Source organism: Lissotriton helveticus, chromosome 12, assembly GCF_964261635.1.
Source record: "Lissotriton helveticus chromosome 12, aLisHel1.1, whole genome shotgun sequence".
Taxonomy (NCBI): Eukaryota; Metazoa; Chordata; class Amphibia; order Caudata; family Salamandridae; genus Lissotriton; species Lissotriton helveticus.
This window is the reverse complement of record NC_136073.1, coordinates 897,497,696-897,513,368: the sequence shown is the minus strand read 5'-3', so window position 1 is coordinate 897,513,368 and position 15,673 is coordinate 897,497,696. Positions and strand designations below refer to the sequence as shown.

General features: G+C 54.0%; 1 protein-coding gene across 2 annotated transcripts; it reads left to right on the top strand.

Moving 5' to 3' along the window:
* Positions 1-7,299: 7,299 nt before the first annotated feature.
* LOC144799674 (membrane progesterone receptor epsilon-like) lies at positions 7,300-11,873 on the top strand. Of its 2 annotated transcripts, XM_078671148.1 has the most exons (3): positions 7,300-7,402; positions 8,299-9,658; positions 9,743-11,873. In XM_078671148.1, exon 3 carries the CDS (start codon positions 10,377-10,379, stop codon positions 11,481-11,483), a length of 1,107 nt encoding a protein of 368 aa, XP_078527274.1. In that variant the 5' UTR covers positions 7,300-7,402; positions 8,299-9,658; positions 9,743-10,376; the 3' UTR covers positions 11,484-11,873. The 2 variants fall into 2 exon arrangements, with proteins under 2 accessions (XP_078527274.1, XP_078527273.1); XM_078671147.1 differs by lacking the exon at positions 7,300-7,402 and having other exon boundaries at positions 7,582-9,658.
* The last annotated feature ends 3,800 nt before the right edge of the window (positions 11,874-15,673 follow it).

The window sequence follows — 15,673 nt, the reverse complement described above, 5'->3', positions numbered from 1 at the left end:
TGAAGACCAGCACTCCAGCAGGAGTGCAGACCCAGCATGGTGAGACAAGCGAGAGAGAGAAGGGACCCCCCCCCCTCTGAAGACCAGCACTCCCAGCAGGAGTGCAGACCCCAGCATGGTGAGACAAGAGAGAGAGAGAAGGGACCCCCCCCTCTGAAGACCAGCACTCCAGCAGGAGTGCAGACCCCCAGCATGGTGAGACAAGAGAGAGAGAAGGGACCCCCCCTCTGAAGACCAGCACTCCAGCAGGAGTGCAGACCCCAGCATGGTGAGACAAGAGAGAGAGAGAAGGGACCCCCCCCCCTCTGAAGACCAGCACTCCAGCAGGAGTGCAGACCCCCAGCATGGTGAGACAAGCGAGAGAGAGAAGGGACCCCCCCCCTCTGAAGACCAGCACTCCAGCAGGAGTGCAGACCCCAGCATGGTGAGACAAGAGAGAGAGAAGGGACCCCCCCCCTCTGAAGACCAGCACTCCAGCAGGAGTGCAGACCCCAGCATGGTGAGACAAGAGAGAGAGAGAAGGGACCCCCCCCTCTGAAGACCAGCACTCCAGCAGGAGTGCAGACCCCCAGCATGGTGAGACAAAGCAGAGAGGGAGAGAAGGGACCCCCCCCCCCTCTGAAGACCAGCACTCCAGCAGGAGTGCAGACCCCCAGCATGGTGAGACAAGAGAGAGAGAAGGGACCCCCCCTCTGAAGACCAGCACTCCAGCAGGAGTGCAGACCCCAGCATGGTGAGACAAGAGAGAGAGAAGGGACCCCCCCCCTCTGAAGACCAGCACTCCAGCAGGAGTGCAGACCCCCAGCATGGTGAGACAAGAGAGAGAGAAGGGACCCCCCCCCCCCTCTGAAGACCAGCACTCCAGCAGGAGTGCAGACCCCCAGCATGAGAGAGAGAGAGAGAGAGAAGGGACCCCCCCCCCTCTGAAGACCAGCACTCCAGCAGGAGTGCAGACCCCAGCATGGAGAGACAAGAGAGAGAGAAGGGACCCCCCCCCCCCCTCTGAAGACCAGCACTCCAGTAGGAGTGCAGACCCCAGCATGAGAGACAAGAGAGAGAGAGAAGGGACCCCCCCCCTCTGAAGACCAGCACTCCAGCAGGAGTGCAGACCCCCAGCATGGTGAGACAAGAGAGAGAGAGAAGGGACCCCCCCCCCCTCTGAAGACCAGCACTCCAGCAGGAGTGCAGACCCCAGCATGAGAGAGAGAGAGAGAGAAGGGACCCCCCCCTCTGAAGACCAGCACTCCAGCAGGAGTGCAGACCCCCAGCATGGTGAGACAAGAGAGAGAGAGAAGGGACCCCCCCCCCCCCCCCTCTGAAGACCAGCACTCCAGCAGGAGTGCAGACCCCCAGCATGGTGAGACAAGAGAGAGAGAGAAGGGACCCCCCCCCCCCCCCTCTGAAGACCAGCACTCCAGCAGGAGTGCAGACCCCAGCATGGAGAGACAAGAGAGAGAGAGAAGGGACCCCCCCCCCCTGAAGACCAGCACTCCAGTAGGAGTGCAGACCCCAGCATGAGAGAGAGAGAGAGAGAAGGGACCCCCCCTCTGAAGACCAGCACTCCAGCAGGAGTGCAGACCCCCAGCATGGTGAGACAAGAGAGAGAGAAGGGACCCCCCCCCCCCTCTGAAGACCAGCACTCCAGCAGGAGTGCAGACCCCAGCATGGAGAGACAAGAGAGAGAGAGAAGGGACCCCCCCCCCCCTCTGAAGACCAGCACTCCAGCAGGAGTGCAGACCCCCAGCATGGAGAGACAAGAGAGAGAGAGAAGGGACCCCCCCTCTGAAGACCAGCACTCCAGCAGGAGTGCAGACCCCAGCATGAGAGAGACAAGAGAGAGAGAGAAGGGACCCCCCCCCTCTGAAGACCAGCACTCCAGCAGGAGTGCAGACCCCAGCATGAAGAGACAAGCAGAGAGAGAAGGGACCCCCCCCCCCTCTGAAGACCAGCACTCCAGCAGGAGTGCAGACCCCCAGCATGGTGAGACAAGAGAGAGAGAGAAGGGACCCCCCCCCCTCTGAAGACCAGCACTCCAGCAGGAGTGCAGACCCCAGCATGGTGAGACAAGAGAGAGAGAGAAGGGACCCCCCCCCCCCTGAAGATCAGCACTCCAGCAGGAGTGCAGACCCCAGCATGGTGAGACAAGAGAGAGAGAGAAGGGACCCCCCCCCCTGAAGATCAGCACTCCAGCAGGAGTGCAGACCCCCAGCATGGTGAGACAAGAGAGAGAGAAGGGACCCCCCCCCCCCTCTGAAGACCAGCACTCCAGCAGGAGTGCAGACCCCAGCATGGTGAGACAAGAGAGAGAGAAGGGACCCCCCCCCCTGAAGATCAGCACTCCAGCAGGAGTGCAGACCCCCAGCATGGTGAGACAAGAGAGAGAGAAGGGACCCCCCCCCCCTCTGAAGACCAGCACTCCAGCAGGAGTGCAGACCCCAGCATGGTGAGACAAGAGAGAGAGAAGGGACCCCCCCCCTCTGAAGACCAGCACTCCAGCAGGAGTGCAGACCCCAGCATGAGAGAGAGAGAGAGAGAGAGAGAAGGGACCCCCCCCCCTCTGAAGACCAGCACTCCAGCAGGAGTGCAGACCCCAGCATGAGAGAGAGAGAGAGAGAAGGGACCCCCCCCCCCTCTGAAGACCAGCACTCCAGCAGGAGTGCAGACCCCAGCATGAAGAGACAAGAGAGAGAGAAGGGACCCCCCCCCCTCTGAAGACCAGCACTCCAGCAGGAGTGCAGACCCCAGCATGGTGAGACACGAGAGAGAGAGAAGGGACCCCCCCCCTCTGAAGACCAGCACTCCAGCAGGAGTGCAGACCCCAGCATGGAGAGACAAGAGAGAGAGAAGGGACCCCCCCTCTGAGGACCAGCACTCCAGCAGGAGTGCAGACCCCAGCATGGTGAGACAAGAGAGAGAGAAGGGACCCCCCCCCCCCTCTGAAGACCAGCACTCCAGCAGGAGTGCAGACCCCAGCATGAGAGAGAGAGAGAGAAGGGACCCCCCCCTCTGAAGAGGAACAGCTTCTGAGAATCCGAGCTCTCACCTCTCCCAGATTCATGCGTGAGTAACACATCCAGGCCAGGTGTTCTTCCCTTGCAGTGAGGGAATTGTAGCCCTGCTGATCCCCTTACAAAACAAGCATTGGCAAAGCCAATAGATCTGGCATTCATGTTGAGTCCTGACTAAAACATTAAAGAGCAACCTGCTCCTGTGAAAAAATCAAAACAAAGATATTGCTTTCTAAAAACCAATCTATGGTTTAAATAATTTAATATGTAGTCATTCATAATACTTTTGAGATGTAAAATAGTCCCTCCTTGTTAGAGATGGGGATTTCTGGTTGGCTGAGGCTTGCGCCAAAGCCAGGCAGAAACCGCCACTCTAGTCAGGGCAAGGAAGTCACCCGCCAAAGATAACCCCCGCTCAACCCCTTGGTAGCTTGGCACGAGCAGTCAGGCTTATCTCGGAGGCAATGTGTGAAGCGTTTGCGCGCGCACCCAGCAACAACACCCAAGGCCCACCACAAAGGAAACTCCACACCAGGGTACATATAAAAATAGCCTTTGTATTATACCAAACACATTAGATAAAAAACACACAATTTACACTGTGCCTCTCGCACGGGCGGAATTTACAGGGGATTATATACATGGGACAGGGCCACGTGGACCACTGTCAGGAATAAGCACTTTTAGAACTAGCACTTGGTAGAAATAGCACTTAGAACATAGAATAATTGTAGCACCAAATAGCAAATGTAGTATACAACCAGTAACCACTGGTAAAAGGTAAGTACACCCTACGCAATCCACATTTGTAAAGTGCACAATCACCCGTAAGGGTCTCTAGGCGCTGGGGGGCCGTCGGGAAGATTAAGCAAGCTATTGCCCAGAGTCACATGGTGCTGAGCTAACCTGCCGCCGGAGCCGGGGATCGAACCGTGATCCCCAGATTACAGCGTCAGTCGCCCTGGCCGCGGCGCCACACCTCAGGCACCTTAGGCACATATCACGCAGGGAACCATGAACTCACTAGCATAACTATACTAGGTAAAACAACCTCCTAGACATAAACCATATCTAGAGGCATCAAGACAGGGTGCGCAAAACATACTACAGACAGTACATTTCCTAACACCCAAGAGCATCAGCACATAAATCAGCATAGCACATAAATCACATTAGGGTCCATGTTTCGCCACTGCGCCAAAACCTAAACGTAGCAGCTGCCCACTACTTGCTGGGCAGCTGAGGACAAGAACAGGGCCGAAAAGCTGCAGCTGGCACTAAGTGCTGCGCAGCTGGGGAAGGCCAAGGTAGGGATGAAGGAGTGCGACTCCCTCCTGAGTCCAGAGACATGTCCCTAGGAAGAAAAACCTAAACGGTGCAGCTGCCCACTACTTGCTGGGCAGCTGGGATCTGTAAACTGTGGCATGGGCCTCACTGGGCCTTAGGAGCAGAACTGCGCCACGTGGGAGCCTTCTAGGCTCTAGAAGAACAATGATTGAGGGCGGAATGGCGGGGGGACAAGCACCAGCGGGAAGGGGGGGGCGGGCACCGGCAATGTGCCCCAACACCTTCTCTAACAAAAATGGCCCCCTGAGCCCTCGTGGGCTCTAAATACAAAATGCCCCCTAGATGTAGGAGCCTCTCGGGCTCGAAATACAAATGCTGCCAACTGGAGGGAGCGGCCCGCTGCCGGCCGGGGCCGCTCTACCTCCCAAAATGCCCCCAAATCAACGGTGGAGCGGCCCGCTACCAAGTGGGGCCGCTTAGGAGACAACCCGGGACAACCCTCTCCTTACCGGGCTGCCCTGCTTGCGGGTGCCGTCTCTTCTCTGGGACCGGCGGCTGGGTTCGGCCTCCGGGGCTCCCCTCACTCATGGGAGCCCCGCTGCGCTCACCACCTCGAGCGCGTCTTCACTCGGTTCCCCATCTCGGGACCGGGACTTTTCACCTGGAGACTGAAAGGCTCCGGGACTTCTTGCGGCCACTCGGGGAGGCGGGGTAGGCTCCCAGCCTCCCCACGTAACACCAGCTTCCTCTCGGTGGCGGGCAGCATCCCCGGTCTCCCTCTCAACACGGGAGACCGGCAAGGCTGGCAATGGCTTCCCCCAGGCAGGGGGAAGGGGAAGGGACGCCATCCAGGCCCCGCCCACAGTCAGGCGGGTGCGGGCCTGGCTTCCGGTTTTGCCGCGGCGGCAGCACCGGCATTTTCTTTCCCGGGGCAATACGAGGGGTAGGCTCCCTCGATGAAGAAAATAAACGTAGCAGCGGGGTGGGCACCCGCTCAGGTGCATATAAACGGGATGGGCACCCGTAAATAAATAATTAAATGCATGCATAAGGCAGGGTGGGCTCCTGCCTGGAAACAACAAAATAAGCGGGGCAGGCACCCGCGCTGCCGCTAAGGAATGCAATCATGAGGGGCCGGCTCCCTCCAGATAAGGAGCAAACCAAGATAAGCGCGCTCACCAGGCCAGCATCCAAAAGTAAAAATACAGCACTCCTATCTGGCAAAAGGTCCTGGGAGCTGGTGAGAAAGGTAAAAGGATGCCAGGAATCACTCCAGCAAAGCATGAGGGTCACCAAGAAGTCCATCAGCAATCCAGGGGCTGGGTAGGGCCCAGGGAGGCAAGCCTTCCCCTGGGCCCCAGCAGCAGCACGCCCCTGGTAGATTCAAGTCAGGAAACAAGAACATTTAACATGAGGTCACAGCTTCTTTTTATACACAGAATCCCTTTGTCTCTAGAGTGCAGGGTGGGGGAAACCAGACGCAGCTGGTTTTGGAGCACTCTGTTGTGCTCAGCCCCTCTGCCCATTCACTGGCCAGGCCAGGGTCATCAGTCGCACCACAGGGGGCGGAGCCAGCATTGTGTAGGGAAAGCCCAGCCCTATTCAGGTCCCAGGTGCACTCCTCCCACCCATCTGGCTGTCAATTTCTCTATTCACCACCGAGACAGACCCATCCTGACTCCTGGAGCCAGGCACACCAGCCAGCTCCAGCCAATCACAAGCCAGACAGTTAAATCACATTAACTGCACAGACATGCCAACTTCTAGAAGTGGCACTTCCACACTAGACCCAGTAAAGCCGCACACATCATCGCGCAGCATTTAATCTCACGAGTTCGCACATACCAAACTCGACCCTGCACTCCCCACACATCAGGAACTACCATGGACACATACATTCCCCATGCATTCCTATGGGAGGGCAGGCCAATCTCACACACGCACTCAGAGTGCGCACGCACTTTACACTGGGACATAAAGCGCGCAAAGAACAGAAATCACTATACTTATCTCAGAGTTCAATGCAAAAAGTTCAGGGGTGAACCTGCCAGAAGGGCCAAGTCCAACACTCCTGCATTGTAATGCAAGCACTCCATTGGCGGTGGAATGATACTTCAACCAGCCAATAGCATGAGGTGAGAGATTCTGCCTTGGGAGGACCCGAAGCCCGCTCGATGTATGTTTCAAAGAATGTGCGCTGTACTGTCAGCCAGACCTATTTAGGACTACAAGTCCCAGCATGCCATAGCTTCCCGGAATGAGCTCCTCGTGCATTGACTGTCCTGGGAATCCGAGAATCTCTGCCATCTGTATGCTTCCAGAGATCAGACTGCAGTTTGCACGCACGAGCCCCCATGAATGTGTGCGCGGGCATCACTCTGGCACGAGGAATCCCGTCTGTAAATGCCGTTTGCAGTGCAGGGTTTTGTGCCTGAGAATTCCTCGTGAGTCTAAACGACCCCATCGCCCTGTAAAACAGAAAACCATGTGTATGTTCGGGTGGGGTCTGTCCAGCCATGCTCCTGGAGTCCGTGAATGCTCTTTAATGAGTGATGTGACATGTGCAGACTGTGCTGGGTATTCAGACTGCGCGTGGAGGCGCCAGGGCAGCCTGCTGCCAGCAGTGCCTGGTCACCTGCATGGATGGGCATGCAATGGGGAGTCCCTTGCATTGGCATGTGCTTGTGTATCCAGACTGTAGTGCCTGTTTCTGCAGGGCCGGGGTGCAGTGCCTGCTTCCGGAGTCCCTTGCATTGGCATGTGCTTGTGTATCCAGACTGTAGTGCCTGTTTCTGCAGGGCCGGGTGTGCAGTGCCTGCTTCCGGAGTCCTTGCATTGCCATGTGCTTGTCTGGCTGCGGCTGAGGCGTGCGTGCTGGGGATGTAGAGCCGGAGGGGGGGGGGGGGGGGATTAAGGCCCCGTCTATTCCTGCTCTGACAGGCACAGCCCTCCATGCCTGCACAGCCGGCTGGAGGGAGAAGGCGGTGCCCGTGACGTCACGGCCCTTTAAGCCGGCCGGCAGCAGCTGCAGCAGAGGCTCGTCCGCCGGTTCACCTGCTGCAGCCGAGGGGGCCCGGGGGCACCGGCCGGAGGGGAGCCGGCACAGGGTGTGGAGGAGGAGCCGGAGCGGGCACTGACTGCAGGGGCCACTACACCCCCGGGCGGCTGGAGGTGCAGCTGGTGCTGACCCAGGGCACTGCCGGAGGTGTGCTCAGTACTGACCCAGGGCACTGCAGGACCACATCCCCCGGGCACCGCTGGGGCCACCCCCCGGGCGGCTGGAGCTGAGCAGAGCCCGGGCACCGCTGGGGCCACCCCCCGGGCGGCTGGAGCTGGAGGTGCCGCCGGCGCGGACCCCGGGCACTGCCGGAGCTGTGCTCAGGACTGGAGCAGGGCGCTGCAGGGACACATCCTCCTGGGCAGCAAGAGACGCAGCTGCGCTCAGTGCTACGCGAGGACGACACATAGCGCCCACTCTGGCATGCAGGCGCTGGAGGTGCAGCTGTGCTCAGTGCTACGCGAGGACGACACATAGCGCCCACTCTGGCATGCAGGCGCTGGAGGTGCAGCTGTGCTCAGTGCTACGCGAGGACGACACATAGCGCCCACTCTGGGCTGCAGGCGCTGGAGGTGCGCTCAGTGCTAGTTAAGGATCCCGTGAGAGCGGCTGGAGCTGGAGGTGCCCACGGGGCGGGGCCAGGCACTGCAGGGGGTCCACTGTCATAAGAGAGGCACTCTACTGTCACCCCGCTGTCACAAGAGACACCCCACTGTCATCCCGCTGTCACAAGAGACACCCCACTGTCATCCCGCTGTCATAAGAGACCCCCACAGTCTCCCCGCCTGCAGGGCACAGCTCCCACTCCCGCCGCTGCCCAGTCTCCCCCTCATTCATGCAGGAGCCAGGGGGGCTGGGGCGAGACTTGACCCCCCACTGAGACCTGCCCCAGAGGGGTCCCCGTCCCACCCGGGCTGGGGTCACAGAGGGACCCCCGGGGTCCAGTCCTGACCCGAGGGTCGTGGGGGCGGACTCTGCCAGCGCCCCTCCCCAGCACCTACGGCCCCCCAACACCCCCCCATCACAAGAGCCCCCCCATACCCCCCCCCCACCGATCACTAGAGCCCCGTCCGATTTAAAGGGACTTCAAGGAATCTGCTGTCAGCGCTGACGTCATAAAGTAAGAGCATTCCTTCCTTCCCACGTCACGCGGTGACGTCAGGGGCTCGGCGAGCGCCAAGGAAGCTGCTCTCACTGGGGTATCCACGTCCAGACCCCCCCCCCACCCCCTGAGCTCTGCAGGACACCTCCCCGAAATACCAGGTCAAAGGTCGTCTGTGATACCTCGAGAAGGGCCGCTGTGTGAACCGGAGCCTCGTGAGAGCTGCCTCCTTTTCACCCCTGATTTGAGCTGCGGTTTAATTTTTGGGAGAACAGCTTGGATTTCCCAATTTCATCTTGGTACATCTCATGTCTGCCTCACACCTCGGAGTGTCCGAAAGAGCAGGTGCCCTGGAGCAGGAGGGGTCACCGGAAGCACTTCCTCAGACAAAACTGACACCTTCCATCTTGGATCATAAAACAAATCGAGTCCATGTAACCAAGCTCTGGAGACACCAACCGAAGTCTAGAGTCCATCCCAAAAACTCCTGAAAAACCCCACACAGCGACCGAGTCTTAACCAAACCCTCTGTCAACCCACTGAGCAGTCAATCTAATCCTCCAAGCCTCAAATTCATCATTGAACATTCTAGCCAATCCATAAAGCCTCAAATTCATCATTGAACATTCAAGTCAATCCTTCAAGCTCTTAAATTCATCATTGTACATTCTAGTCAATCCTTCAAGATCTCAAATTCATCCATTGACAGTCAAGTCACTCCATCAAGCCTCAAATTCATCCATTGAACAGTCGTCAATCCTTGAAGCTCTTAAATTCACCCAGTGAACATTCAAGCCAATCCATAAAGCCTCAACTTTATCCATTGAACATTCTAGTCAATTCTTCAAGATCTCAAATTTATCCATTGACATTCAAGCCAATCCATAAAGCCTCAAATTTATCCATTGAACATTCTAGTCAACCCTTCAAGATCTCAAATTCATCCATTGACATTCAAGCCAATCCATAAAGCCTCAACTTTATCCATTGAACATTCTAGTCAATTCTTCAAGATCTCAAATTTATCCATTGACATTCAAGCCAATCCATAAAGCCTCAACTTTATCCATTGAACATTCTAGTCAATTCTTCAAGATCTCAAATTCATCCATTGACATTCAAGCCAATCCATAAAGCCTCAAAATTATCCATTGAACATTCTAGTATATCCTTCAAGCCTCAAATTCACCATTGAACATTCTAGTCAATTCTTCAAGATCTCAAATGTATCCTTTGAACATTCAATCCAATCCATAAAGCCTCAAATGTATCCATTGAACATTCTAGTCAATCCTTCAAGATCTCAAATTCATCCCTTGAACATTCAAGCCAACCCATAAAGCCTCAAAATTATCCATTGAACATTCTAGTCAATCCTTCAAGATCTCAAATTCATCCATTGAAAATTCTAGTCAATCCTTCAAGATCTCAAATTCATCCCTTGAACATTCAAGCCAACCCTTCAAGCTCCCAAATTCATCCATTGACAGTCAAGTCACTCCATCAAGCCTCAAATTCATCCATTGAACAGTCGTCAATCCCTCAAGCTCTTAAATTCACCCAGTGAACATTTAAGCCAATTTATCGAACTCTCAAATTCATCCATCACACTTTTGATTCAATCATTTTTCAAACTCTTGAGTTTAGCCATTAAAGTTTCACATCAATCCGCAAAATTCCAGAGTTGAGCCATTTTACGAGTTGGTCTTCGGAACTCCTGAGGCTTGCCACTAAAGTCCTGAGTCAACCCGCTCATGTATTGAGCCTTCATCCAGCTGTTTGTCCACCGAGCTCTGTTCGATCCGTGGAACACTGAAGTCAACCTGCAAAGCACGAGTCAATCTGACAACCTCAAGTCAATCCGTTAACATCAACTCCATCCGTTGAACTCCAACATTCATGAACTTAACTCTCTGCCAAGATGTTGTTTCGAAGGAAGTCTGTCCTCCTACGGCACACCGAGGTGCCCGCCTGCATGGCGGAGAACTTCATCCTGAGCGGCTACCGCATCCCTAACTGCAGCTTCAGCGAGTGCCTGGGCTCAGCCTTCCAGCCCACCAACGAGACGGGCAACTTCTGGACCCACTTTTTGGCCCTCTTCGTCTTCGCCTTCTACTTCCTGGAGCTTTTCTGGTGGGAGGAGTCGGCGCCTGCCCTCGACCCCTTCTACTACCCCTTTTGGAGCTACTTCATTGGCGTCTGCGGCCTGCTGGTGGTCAGCAGCATGGCCCACCTCTTCAATTCCATGTCCATCGTCGTTCGCGAGATCTGCTTCTTTGTTGACTATGGCACCATCAGTGCTTACACAGTGGGGTCGTCCTTGGCCTACTTCTACTACATCAACCCACGCACGGGCGTGGCCAATAACGGCTCAATGCCGTGGCTAGACAACACACCGATGGACGAGTCCAAGGAGCTGGCCCCATCCTTAGATGTCCTTTTGTCATCAGCTGCCTGGTACCCGGCTTGGTTGCCACCGGTGGGCAATGCCTTGGCCAGGATTGGCTGGTGGTTTGAGGCACTTTATGTTCCCACAGCCTGTCTGCTGGCCGTGATGTGCACGCTGGCCTGTTGCTGCTCCCGCCATCAGTGGCCCCGCTATCGCTACGTCATCCGCACCGTGGTCTTCCTTCTGCCCTTCGTGGTGGTGTCCACGCCTGTTTTCTACAGGCTGTACATGGGCGCCTGTAGCAGCACCCTAGGACTGTTCTTCGCTCGCCATTGCCTCTGGTTGCTCGTCTCCGGGGTATTCAACATCTGCAAGATACCGGAGCGCCTCCTGCCGGGCAAGTTCGACATCTGGGGCCACAGCCACCAGTGGTTCCACGTATGCACCTTCATGTGCATCCTCGACGAGCTGCACATGATCAAGGAGGCGATGAGGGGGCTGGAGGGGGACCTGCCGCGACCGCCCACCTTCCTGGCCACCTTCGGGGTCATGCTGGTGCTGCTGCTTGGACTGGCCGCCATCGTCCTCTGGTTCGCCATGAAAGTCCGCGCCATGGAGCGCAAACCCAAGACTCACTGAATGGAGGCGCCAGTGGGCGCCATTTTCTCAGCCATCCTACAAGACACTCTCTGCTCAAACTCAAGCTTGGTTGTCCAGCTCAGCATGAGGCGTGGAGGGGAAGCGCTGTTGGACTTGGCGTTGTGGGAGCACTTAGAAGATGGCATTGGACCACAACTTAGTAACTAGCGATTACCTCATGGTACCCCGGGATCATGTGCACTTTAGTTACTTTTTTCAGTAGCACTTGTTGCATGGTGTGCGGGCACCAGGCCAGGAGGTGCCACCCGGCCACCACTCTGGGCATTTTTTGTTATTATTCTGAAATGGCACTTGTTGTTGGACCAGCTGCTACCATTAGTTCCAAAGAGAGGGGATTAAGACCAATCAATAAAAAATAATATTGAAATGGAGACGATATGTGGTAAGCGAGACCCTTGCTGGTGGTGGGAGGCGAACGCCGCGGGGGATGTGTAACAGTGAACAAGATTTGGGTTTGCTCAGAAATGTATCCCATTTTCAGTCTTTGTGGCAGATTGCAATTGGATTCATGGGGGGTTCTGCTGCTTCCTGTGTTATACTTATTTTGTGTTGGATGGAAGCTTGCACTGCTGCTTCCCGTGCTCTTCCTGGTCTGTGTGTGAATGAAGCTTGCACTGCTGCTTCCCGTGATCTTCATGGTCTGTGTGTGAGGGAAGCTTGCTCTGCTGTTACCTGTGCTGTACCTGTTCTATGTGTGAGTGAAGCTTGCACTGCTGCTTCCCGTGCTCTTCATGTTCTGTGTGTGAGGAAAGCTTGCACTTCCACTGCCTGTGCTCTTCATGTTCTGTATGGGAATGAAGCTTGCACTTCCACTGCCTGTGCTCTTCATGTTTTGTGTCTGAGGGGAACCTGCACTGCTGCTGCCTGTGCTCTTCATGTTCTGTGTGAGAGGGAAGCTTGCACTGCTGCTGTCTGTGCTCTTCCTGTTCTGTGAGGGAAGCTTGCACTGCGGCCTGTGCTCTTCATGTTCCATGTGTGAGGGAAGCTTACCCTGCTGCTGCCTGTGCTCTACCTGCTCTGTGTGTGAGGGAAGATGACCCTGCTGCTGCCTGTGCTCTACCTGCTCTGTGTGTGAGGGAAGCTTGCACTGCTGCTGCCTGTGCTGCACCTGCTCTGTGTGTGAGGGAAGCTTGCACTGTTGCTGCCTGTGCTCTACCTGTTCTGTGTGTGAGGGAAGCTTGCACTGCTGCTGCCTGTGCTGCACCTGCTCTGTGTGTGAGGGAAGCTTGCACTGCGGCCTGTGCTCTTCATGTTCTGCGTGTGAGGGAAGTTTGCACTGCTGCTGCTGCTTGTGTACAAATTAGTCTATTTGTGCCCTGCTGCTCCGTGTGTGTGTGTGTGTGTGGGGGTGGTCATGATTGCTGCTTGTACCACACTGTGAACAAAGCTTACGTTGCTGCTGTGCCTGTTCTGCATGTGGTCAAACGTGCTGCTCCTTCTGAAATACCCCGTTCAGCGAGTGGGTGAAGCTTGCTCAGCTCTTGCCTTTGGTCTCCCTGTCCTGTGTGTGAGTGAAACGTGAGCTGCAACTTCTGCTCTGTGAGTGAACCCAGCTTCAGCTCATCTTACTGGCTCTGTGCTTATTCTGAGCAACAGTGTTCAGTGCTTCAAGCTAAATATAAGTTTGCCAACTAGAGTACTGCATGTAGATTGAAAAAGGCAATCCCAAGTTTGTCTTTCTGAAAATTGGTGACACCCCATGGGAGCTGCCTTACCTAGTATTGTATGAATCAGTAAGCTAACATTGTTTTATTACAATGAAGCTGTGCCAAAATTATTTGGTAACAATTGATTTACAAAATTGATAATTTCTTTAGATATCAGTGCCCTGGAAGGGGGAGGGGGGAATTGTGCAATGAGTGAGTATAGGAAGGGTTGAGTGACATAAACACAATGGCCAAAAGGGCCACACATTATTATATACAAAATTATTGCAATTTATAGAAATGAATGACCATTGGTTCTGTTCTAACTTAGAGACAACCAGACTTCATAAGTGTACCAAATAACACAATATTGAAAAATGAAGTTGGAAAACACAGAAGTAGTCGACGTTTCGACCCCTTTAAGAAAGCAGGCTAGGATAGATCCCTTGCAGTGGGGTCTTCATCAGGACGAAAGACAGGGTCACAGACCAGGATGCTCGTTTTTGAACGGTGGAGGAAGAATTACCCTCCTAGGGTGTATAGTCTGGACACTGGTTATAACCTCATGGGAAGGATGGTGGCAAAGCCTTTGTTGGTGGATTGGCACCAAGGAACCGTATCTCAAGTTATTTCAAAAAATTCAAATTCGAATGGGGTCCGAGATCACAAGTAGCCGCATGTTGATGGCAGGCTAAACACATGAATGTGCGCGCGTCAGATCGGTCATTCCGCTGGCATAGCGTTTCGGTACGCGTCTTACCAGCGGTTACAGAGAAACTTTGTCCTCGACATTGAACCCTGCATTAGATGGTGGTTCAATCAGTACGTCTATTTCGAATCTCTGCCATTGACTCCTCGTCTACCGAAACGCTGTACCCGTTCTCTCTGTGAGGGAGGCGTGCACGACTTCTTTCCATGCTGTGCCTGTTCTGTGTGTGAGAGAATTTAGCTTTGCTGGTACCGTTGCTTTGCCTGTCCTTTGTGTGAAGGAAGCTTGCATTGCTGATCCTGTGCTGCGCTTGTCCTCTCTCTCTGTGTGTGCTGTGCCTGTTCTCTCTATGAGGGAGGCGTGCACGACTTCTTTACATGCTGTGCCTGTTCTGTGTGTGAGAGAATTTAGCTTTGCTGGTACCGTTGCTTTGCCTATCCTTTGTGTGAAGGAAGCTTGCATTGCTGATCCTGTGCTGCGCTTGTCCTCTCTCTCTGTGTGTGCTGTGCCTGTTCTCTCTATGAGGGAGGCGTGCACGACTTCTTTACATGCTGTGCCTGTTCTGTGTGTGAGAGAATTTAGCTTTGCTGGTACCGTTGCTTTGCCTGTCCTCTGTGTGAAGGAAGCTTGCATTGTTGATCCCTGTGCTGTGCCTGTCCTCGCTCTCTCTGTGCTGTACCCATTCTCTCTGTGAGGGAGGCGTGCACGACTTCTTTCCATGCTGTGCCTGTTCTGTGTGTGAAGGAATTTAGATATTTCACAGCCAGGTGGGCAGAAAATCTGGATTTTATTAAAGAGAGGGAGGCTACAATTCTGCAAATCATCTTTATTGCCAGCTCACAACAGCAACAATTGAAGAATATAGAACTTTAATAATATTCTAATAGCCTGTAAAGTCCCCCACACACAGTGTTCTCCCTTCTTTGGGGATAACTTCTGTGGTCATTAACCTCCATACAAAACCTTTCCCATCGGTGAGAGAGAAGCCTCTTACTCTGAAAGAGAAAACAATCCGTATATTCAGCAATTGAGGTGTGCAGCCATCATCGTCATCATTTGAGGACTTCAGGGAAACACTGAAAACTTGGCTGTTTAGACAAGTTTATTGAACAACTTAGACACTAATAACCCCTCTTCTCCCCAGCACCATGAGACCTTTTTGGTGTACTTTCGCTTAACATAACAACATAACATAACATCAAATTCCACCCACCCAAGGGTCCAGCCTTCAGTGGCAAAACTGTTTCATGACAAGGATCCTGATTTAGGGGGGGAGTCATGAATTTATTTCCTATGAATAATTGGGATATTTCATCTTTCTTCTTAAAATGTCCTTCACTCCAATTCAAGTTTCTCCAATACATTTCTCTTGATTTCGGTCTTTCAAGCTCCCTCCCAAGCAGTGCTTAGTTCCTAAAGAAAAAAAAAATATGTGCAGGGGCTCAAAGTTGCCCTCCTACTCCTCCTGCCGGGAAACATCCTTTACGACGCAACTTTTACCACGCAGTGCCTTTACAACGCAGGTTTTTCAACGCAAGTCATTACAACAAATTGCGCTGGGGGGCGCTCTAGGACAGGTAATAGTTTAATTTACTATCCAACACCTTCCCTACTATCCACGGGGACTGGAGTTGGAATAGTAAATTAAACTATTCACTATCCAGCACCCCCCAACGCAAGTCGTAACGACTTGCGTTGAAAAACCTGCGTTGTAAAGGCATGAGTAGTAAAAGCATCCGTTGTAACAACGTACACCCCCTCCTGACTGTTTGCCTCCCTCTTGCAGGAGTTTCATCATCCATGCTGTCTCCCTT

Bases quoted from the DNA above. Each gene is read 5' to 3' on its own strand.
- LOC144799674 (XM_078671148.1), top strand. From the start codon at position 10,377: ATGTTGTTTCGAAGGAAGTCTGTCCTCCTACGGCACACCGAGGTGCCC.